We start from the raw sequence: 8,764 nt of genomic DNA, 5'->3' as shown, positions 1-8,764 counted from the left end.
CTTCAATGCAGTGTGCAAATGTGCATGGTGTGTTGTCATGTTCCATGATGGTTGCTATGGGCATTTGTGTCGATTTTTATCCAGTTTTCCGCTAATTAACTAAGCATCATTCTTCTTATTTAATAAGACGAGGCAAAGCTGGTGCCTCTCTTTCAGATTTTTTTTTACTAAAATGGAATCCGCAGGTCAACGAAGAAGAGTGAAAACACAGGTGCAAAAGTCAACCAGATGTGAAAGCGAGCTATATTTGACTTGGTTGCCACCACCCAGCTGTGATAATCGTTGTCCTGACTCGTGTTGCAACCTCCAGTAGTTAGCCAAGTCAGACCAGACTATTGTGCGGATCTTCTCAAAGTTTTCGTGTTTGCCACCAATAAGTGTGCGTATTTCTAGTTTTTTTTTTAAAACGTTCGATCATAATGTTTGTATTTTTTTTTCTCCAGAGTACTTTGACAAGTTGAGCAAGATTTCTAGCCATGTGTTCCTTCAGACTACCGTCCATCAAGATGAAAACGACTAAATGGAGAAAATCACTATGTTACTTGGGAAAACATATACAAAAGTTGCTTTCTGAGAGATCTGTACAGCAAGTACACCATGTACGGCAACCATACGTGATTACTCTTTTAGTAGTTTTCTTCTTTTGAACTTTGATTACTCGTTAAGTTTTACTACCCCACAACCCTGATGAAAGTTCTTGTTCCTGCGATTTGTCAGTTGCCATTTCCCTCTCCTCGCCGCTTATTTCAACACCTGCACCCATCACCATACTCGTCTCGCCTCTCGCCATCCAAACCCTCACGTTTCTCTCGCGTCCCCTCGTCCCAGCTCCCAAAGCAAGCGAGCAGCGCGCGACCAACCAAGCAGAAAGAGACAGCCCGAAGCAGGAGCCGGCCATCCATTGACCTGCTAACTAGGCAATCCAATCCAAATCCCGTACCCTGAACCAGAAGCAGCCGCGTCTTCTTCCTCCCAACCCCATGTGGGGGAGGCTCAGCTAGGTGGCTTTTGCCCAGGTGAGCAGGAAACGACCCGCCCCGTGAAGAGAGCTTGGTGTCTTTCAACTTCTATTGGGTTGGGTTTGGACTTTGGAGAACAAGGTTGAGCGGTTGGTTGGTCGGTTGTTGGCTTGAAAGATCTTGCGGTTTCTGTCTGGCTGATCGTCTCCATGGGTGTATGTTCTGGTCCTGGTGGCTTCCTTTCGTCGACCGTCCTTGTTTAGATTGGTGCGTCTTTGCATTGGTAATTGATTGATCCAGTAGGATCTCATCTTATTTGAAAAGTGCATATCCCTTTTGCCTCTTTTGAAACCCCTTTAGTTTTCTTCTTTTGATGCCTTCAAGGTTTCGCTCTCTCTCTCTCTCTCTCTCTCTCTCTCTCTCTCCTTCTGGTTGTAGAATAATGGCTCTTTTCCGCTGCTTTCTGCACCTAGTCTTCTTCACAATCAGTGCTTCCAACTTCCAAGATCCGAGAGCTTGCCTTTACCGCAGTCTGAAACTGATTACTATAGTAGCTGAAAGGTTGCGCCTTTGATGCTGTCATGTTATTGCAGAGCAGGAGGGGGTCAAAGCAGAAGAAGCGCGATGCAGTGCTTCCGGTTCGCGAGCTGGGAGAAGGAGCGGGAGGAGGAGCTGCAGGGGCCTGCACGGTCTCAGTCGGCGCGTTCCAACAGCAGCATCTCCACGGACCGTGACGCGCGGCGGTCGGGCTCAGAGTGCTGCTCGCTCACCGTCTCGTCGGAGATCAGCGTCGAGTCCTTCGGCCGGTACAGGCAGCTGTCGCTGCCGCAGCGGCCCAACAATGACCTCCGCATCTTCACCTTCCACGAGCTCAAGAGCGCCACCCGGAGCTTCAGCCGTGCACTTATGATCGGTGAGGGCGGTTTTGGCTGCGTCTACCGCGGCACCATCCGGAGCACCCTCGAGCCGCGCCGAAGCCTCGATGTCGCCATCAAGCAGCTCGGACGCAAAGGCCTCCAGGTGACATTCTCTTTTTTTCCTCATGCATTGCTTCCAGCTCCACCCAACTCGGCATAAACATGGTGTCAGAGCTCATTCATGGAGGCGATCCGATCATCAACCCGAACAACCATCGGTAATCTGGATGGCTGGATCCAGATGATAACACCAATGCTTTGATTCGTCATCCAGGGGCATAAGGAATGGGTGACCGAGGTGAACTTTCTTGGGGTGGTGGATCATCCCAACCTGGTGAAGCTCATCGGCTACTGCGCAGAGGACGACGAGAGGGGGATTCAGTTGCTGCTCGTCTACGAGTTCATGCCTCACGGAAGCCTAGCTGATCACCTGTCAACAAGATCACCAAAGCCCGCTTCATGGGCAATGAGGCTGAGAGTAGCACTCGACACAGCTCGTGGTCTCAAGTACCTGCACGAAGATTCCGAATTCAAGGTAAGCTTCGTCATAGGCATGCGGCAACTCATTCAAATGCTATGATTGCTGAAAGATAAGATCATAGAAGCATGACCTATTTTAGAGTCTCTTGCCTTTTACCCAGTCCTGATATTGTCTGCCATCTATGAATGTATTCTTCCAGATAATATTCCGTGATCTGAAGCCTTCAAACATCCTGCTCGACGAGAACTGGAACGCGAAACTGTCGGACTTCGGCTTGGCTAGACTGGGGCCGCAAGAGGGAAGCCATGTTTCAACAGCGGTATGTAACGAGCAGCCAAAAAAGCCCATCTTCTTTGTCCAGCACCTGATGGCACTATCCTCAATTCCATGGCGCAATGCTGACATATTGAATAGCATACTGTAACTTTCAGAAGCAGCTTTGCAAGTTCACCCAAGTATGATCAGTTCAGTAGGTACTAGGTAGTCAGTAGCAAGAATAGTTCATATTGTGGCCTTCCGTACTTGTCAGACAAACCCAAAACTAGGAGTGGTTAAAAGAAACTCCACGTGAATGGATGCTTAGCAGTCAGCAAGTAGATTATTGGCCTGTGAAATAAGAAATGGACAATACCATCATCCTAGATACACAAGCAGAACGAAGGGTAGGCAGTTAGGCACTTCCGGGTTAGTCAACATGCTAGTGCAGGAAGACCGATTAGGAAAGCCAGCTAGCCCTGCTGGTTGGTTGAAATCAGCTAACTTTTCTGGCTGATTTCCAATTGTAGTATTTTATCACATGTGATGATAAATTTCCGAGTAAAAGTAGCCTCTGTCTGTACATTAACTCTAGATACCTGACATTTCTTACCTATAAAAAGTTAAGTTTCTCTTTTTATTTGACATACCAAACAGGTGGTGGGTACTATAGGGTATGCAGCTCCTGAGTATATCCATACGGGACGCCTCAGCAGTAAGAATGACATATGGAGCTATGGAGTAGTTCTCTACGAACTCCTCACAGGCCGGCGGCCTCTGGACCGGAACAGGCCGAGGGGTGAACAGAACCTTGTGGAATGGGTGAAGCCCTACTCCTCCGACACCAAGAAGTTTGAGACCATAATGGATCCAAGGCTCGAAGGGAACTACAACCTGAAATCGGCAGTCAGGATTGCCTCGCTGGCAAACAAGTGCCTGGTGCGCCATGCAAGGTATAGACCTAAGATGAGCGAGGTGCTGGAGATGGTGCAGAAGATTGTCGATAGCAGTGACCTTGGAACACCAGAGCATCCCCTGATAAGTCATTCAAAAGAATTGGCTAGTGATGAGAAAAAAAGGAAAGGCCTTGATCTGAAGAGGAGGATCGCTGGTATTAAAGCTGGAGATGGTAGATGGCTTACATGGCACAAGTGGACACCCAAGCTTGTGAGAACACAATGACTCAAAACATGGATGAGATGTTCCTCTTTATGACTTTGACATCCAGAGATATTTGCAAAAAACAGCAACGGCTGAAATGCCACTTGAGTTGCTGTTTACCATACAATTCAGAGAACATGATAACTAAAAACAGGAGATGTGGCAAGCCTGATGCTATCATCACTAAATAATGGCTATGCCTGGGTTTGTGAGGTCACGCACAGGCAGTGTCCACTCGCCACATAGTTCGGCATTACATGTTTTCACAAGAGCTGGAAAATCAAAACTGAAGCAGTCTTTTTTGAAGTAGAAATATTGGTGTACAGTTTAACATGGAATTCACATTTTTGCTGACTGAATTTTGAGTTGTTTCTAGTGCCAAATAAGAATTTTAAGGAGGTGCATGTAGCTTATTGGTTCCTGTGTTTGCAAGATTTGCACCCTGTATGCATCTCTCTGATGAACTTAATTATTTTTCTGCACTGACACAGCTGATATGTAAAGTTCCCTTTTCAGTACTAGATCAATTGGGAGGTAGAATTTGCCTGTGTATATCCATAAATAATAGAATCAATGTGTTATAACTTTTACATAATTAAATGGATAATGAGAAGAGGAGGTTATTATAAAACAAGAAGAAAGGAGAAAATGTGGGGGGAAAAAGGTGGATTCACAGGTCATGTTATTTTGCTAACTGCTCTTTGTGTACTTTATATTAAACAAAACATTGTTTCTTCAGTAAAGTACCATATGACTTTCAGGAAAATAATTTCACTATTCATAGCACAAATCGCATAGGAAATATAGCATGCTCCGGATGTTTGGCATGATAAAAATATATAACTAAGCAACACTAATTTTGGGAACCAAGATTAAAAAATAAAATAGGAATAAGTACAGTGTGGTTTCACCTTTGAGCGCTATACACAACCAGAGATCTCGTTAACGGGCAAAGCTCAGCACAGGCTACATACGCAGTTCTGGCACATGATCCTAGCAATTGGTACATTTTTACAACTGCAGATTCTTGAGAAAAACTATGGCCAGTGTATCAATTTGTGAAGCATACTTGTAATGTATATTGATGAAATCTCTACGACATGGTTCAGCACCATATGGCATAAATAGTCAGCGGTCTTTGGAATGTTCTTGCCCTTATCTATCTGATGATCAATCATCCATACAAGCAGAAGCCATAGGTGAAACAGATACTGAAGATGTTTACTCTCTGGTTGCTGTCCAGCAACAGAATGCACTTTTCTGCTGGCAGCTCAAAGAATCTCAAGACTATATGCACACGTCATACTTCTTCTATAGCTCTGCTTCCTGTAGCAGCGCACAAATGTATTTCATCTCTTCAAATATCTGGCTCTTGATGGATCTCCTCACAACTAGGTTATGTTTGGCAGTCAAATTTTCAACACAAACCAAGCCTGCATAAGTAACCAGAACCAAGAGCTACAATGAACTTCCCCTGATTCAGACAGGATGCATGATCAGAATGCTGCAGGAGAACTTACTTTTAGAGATCCATTAAGCACCCATTGTCCTGTCTGTATGTACAGAAGTACTCTGGAATGGCAACATCATCCTTCATTTTCATCTCCACCGTTATAAGATTAAGCAACGCATATATCTCTCTTGAGCCAGAATGAGCCTTGTCATGGGCAATAAATCTGTGGAGCCTTCCACCGACATCAATCTCGCTAAACCCGGGGATCTTTTTCACTCCTCTCTCCTCCATCACCTTTCTTGCTTTCTTTGCCTCTTGCCACCGCCTAGCAATAGCATAGATATTGGACAACCCAATGTACCTGCCATCATGATCTGGCTGCAATTGGACAAGCTGCCTGCCGACTACCTCCCCTAACTCTACCCATCCATGCAGATGGCATGCATTCAAGAGAGCACCAAGTACAGACACATTGGGTTCCATTGGCATACTCTTAACAACACCATATGCTTCCTCCAAGCGGCCCGCTCGACCAAGCACATCTACAAGACAAGCATAGTGCTCGACATGTGGTCTGAGCCCTTGAGCTTCAAGTGAGCGAAATAACCTCCAGGCCTCACCCACTAGACCACCATGTACGCAAGCACTTAACAAACCAAGGTATGTGATCTCATCTGGCACAACACCAGAATGTTGCATCTCCTGGAAAATCTGCACCGACTCCATGGTCAACCCATGCACTGCAAGTCCACCAATCACAGCGTTCCATATCAGAACATCGGTGCTGGTCACTGGCACGGCCCGAAACACCTCAAGCGCCTCGCTGATTGCCCCGCACTTGGCATACATGTCCACAAGAGAGGTGGCGAGCCTGAGGTTCAGCAGGAAGCCACGCTCCTGAAGGTACCGATGCATCTGCCTTCCCCGCCCAAGGTCCCCCAGATGAGCACACGCGCCTAGCACACTGACCATTGTGACATCATTCGCTCTAACACCATTGCCAGCCCCCGTGGTCTCCATCATCTCGAACAACGCCAGCGCCTCACGATGCTCCCCGCACTTGACGCACCCGTCGATCATGGCACTCCAGGAGACCACGTCCCGCCGGGGCATCCGGTCGAACAAACAGCGGGCGGAGAGGAGGTCGTGGCACTTGGCGTAGCCATCGAGAAGGGCATTCCAGGAGACAAGGTTCGGCCGTGGTATTTCGTCGAATAGGCGGCGGGCGAGGTCCGGGAGCGCGCAGGCCGCGTACATGTGGACGAGTGAATTCGCAACATAGATGTCCCAGGGGAGGAGCCCGAGCCGAAGCGGGTGCGCGTGGAGCGAGAGGGCGAGGCGCGGGGAGGCGAGGCGAGCGGCGGCGCGGCCAAGGAAGGGGAAGGTGAGGTGGGAGGGCCGCAGCGCGGAGCGGAGGAGGAGGATGTAGAGGGAGAAGGAGTGGTGCGGGGTGGAGGGCGAGGAAGAGGTGGTGCGGATGAGGGGGTCGAGCAGCGGCGTGGAGAGGATGCGGCCGTCGAGGCGGCGGAGGAGCTGCGGCGGGAGGAGCGGAGGCCGCATTCGTCAGGAATCGGAAGGAGGAGAGCAAGCGCGGGAATTGATTGAGCCGGCATTATTTTGCAACAACAACGTTTGGTCACTCCATTTCCTCACATGCGAGATCTGCTCAAGTATAAAATGTTACTACCATTTTTATTATTTTTTGCGAATGAAGTATAAAAACATTGCCTGTAGAAAATTTCTATCTTTACCATCGTTTACCGAAAAAGGCTTTCGCCCCGCTTTATATATAAAACAAACCGCCCAAGCCACAAACAAGCACACGAGCTCAGCCACAACACGCCCAAGGCGTGGAGGTCCACACACGCACACAGACACACAACATAAGGTACCAAGGTTAATGTTGAGGGCACAACTCAACAAGCCCAAAGAAAACAAAAAAAAAATGGGCCGGCACATCGACACGCCGGAGACATCAGGACGCCTAGTCTGGCTCTGGGGAGGCGGCAAAAACGGGGGCGCCACGCGGAAGGCCATCGCTCGAAGGTCGGAGATGAGAGTGTTGATGGCGTTCTGGTCATGGATGCGGCTACGCTGCCGCCAGAATTGCAAGAAACCACACATTTTAAAGATGGCGTCAGTCGCACGTGAAGGGGGGAACGCTGGATGACAAACCTATTGCGCACGGTCCAAAGCGTCCAGGCGAGCATCCCGACACATAGTCACCTAATGTGGCGGTGACGGGGGGTAGAGGCCTGAATCTATGCTAGCGAGTCAGGGAAGTTGGTGTTGCACCAAGTTCCACCAACCACGTCGCGGAAGTAGGACCAAAGGAACTGGATGTTGGGGAACGTAGCAGAAATTCAAAATTTTCCTACGTATCACCAAGATCTATCTATGGAGAGACCAGCAACGAGGGGAAGGAGAGTGCATCTACATACCCTTGTAGATCGCTAAGCGGAAGCGTTCAAGTGAACGGGGGTGATGGAGTCGTACTCGTCGTGATCCAAATCACCGGAGATCCTAGTGCCGAACGGACGGCACCTCCGCGTTCAACACACGTACAGCCCGGTGACGTCTCCCACGCCTTGATCCAGCAAGGAGAGAGGGAGAGGTTGAGGAAGACTCCATCCAACAGCAGCACAACGGCGTGGTGGTGATGGAGGAGCGTGGTAGTCCAGCAGGGCTTCGCGAAGCACCGCAAGATATGAGGAGAAGGGAGAGAGGTAGGGCTGCGCCAAGAGGAGAAGTTCTCATGTGTTATGGGCAGCCCCAGGCCTCTATTTATATAGGGGAGGGAGAGGGCTGCGCCCCCATCTAGGGTTTCCCCCCCAAGGGGTGCGGCCAGCCCTAGATGGGGCTTGGGGAGGCGGCCAAGAGGGGGAGAGAGGGGAGGCGCCCACTAGGTGGGCCTTAAGGCCCATCTGGACTAGGGTTTGCCTCCTCCCACTCTCCCCTGCGCCTTGGGCTCCTTGTGGGGGGCGCACCAGCCCACCTGGGGCTGGTTCCCTCCCACACATGGCCCATGCAGCCCTCCGGGGTTGGTGGCCCCACTTGGTGGACCCCCGGGACCCTCCCGGTGGTCCCGGTACGTTACCGATAACCCCCGAAACTTTTCCGGTGACCAAAACAGGACTTCCCATATATAAATCTTTACCTCCGGACCATTCCGGAACTCCTCGTGACGTCCGGGATCTCATCCGGGACTCCTAACAACATTCGGTAACCACATACAAGCTTCCTTTATAACCCTAGCGTCATCGAACCTTAAGTGTGTAGACCCTACGGGTTCGGGAGACATGTAGACATGACCGAGACGTTCTCCGGTCAATAACCAACAGCGGGATCTGGATACCCATGTTGGCTCCCACATGTTCCACGATGATCTCATCGGATGAACCACGATGTCAAGGACTCAATCGATCCCGTATACAATTCCCTTTGTCTATCGGTACGATACTTGCCCGAGATTCGATCGTCGGTATCCCGATACCTTGTTCAATCTCGTTACCGGCAAGTCTCTTTACTCGTTCCGTAA

The 8,764-nt window shown here is 49.4% G+C and overlaps 2 protein-coding genes across 5 annotated transcripts; one reads left to right on the top strand and one right to left on the bottom strand.

Moving 5' to 3' along the window:
- Positions 1-588: 588 nt before the first annotated feature.
- LOC123119243 (serine/threonine-protein kinase PCRK1) lies at positions 589-4,261 on the top strand. Of its 4 annotated transcripts, none has more exons than XM_044538980.1 (5): positions 589-1,226; positions 1,553-1,979; positions 2,151-2,411; positions 2,557-2,676; positions 3,270-4,261. In XM_044538980.1, exons 2-5 carry the CDS (start codon positions 1,584-1,586, stop codon positions 3,792-3,794), a joined length of 1,302 nt encoding a protein of 433 aa, XP_044394915.1. In that variant the 5' UTR covers positions 589-1,226; positions 1,553-1,583; the 3' UTR covers positions 3,795-4,261. The 4 variants fall into 4 exon arrangements, with proteins under 4 accessions (XP_044394915.1, XP_044394920.1, XP_044394904.1 ...); XM_044538985.1 differs by having other exon boundaries at positions 589-1,242; XM_044538975.1 differs by having other exon boundaries at positions 590-1,016.
- A 424-nt stretch (positions 4,262-4,685) lies between these two features.
- On the bottom strand, positions 4,686-6,854 carry LOC123119235 (pentatricopeptide repeat-containing protein At5g08305-like). The gene has a single exon (XM_044538958.1). It carries the CDS (start codon positions 6,784-6,786, stop codon positions 5,296-5,298), a length of 1,491 nt encoding a protein of 496 aa, XP_044394893.1. The 5' UTR covers positions 6,787-6,854; the 3' UTR covers positions 4,686-5,295.
- Positions 6,855-8,764: the final 1,910 nt, after the last annotated feature.

The sequence above is a fragment of the Triticum aestivum genome, chromosome 1B, assembly GCF_018294505.1.
Source record: "Triticum aestivum cultivar Chinese Spring chromosome 1B, IWGSC CS RefSeq v2.1, whole genome shotgun sequence".
In the NCBI taxonomy this organism is placed as follows: Eukaryota; Viridiplantae; Streptophyta; class Magnoliopsida; order Poales; family Poaceae; genus Triticum; species Triticum aestivum.
This window is presented reverse-complemented; position numbering and strand designations above follow the sequence as displayed.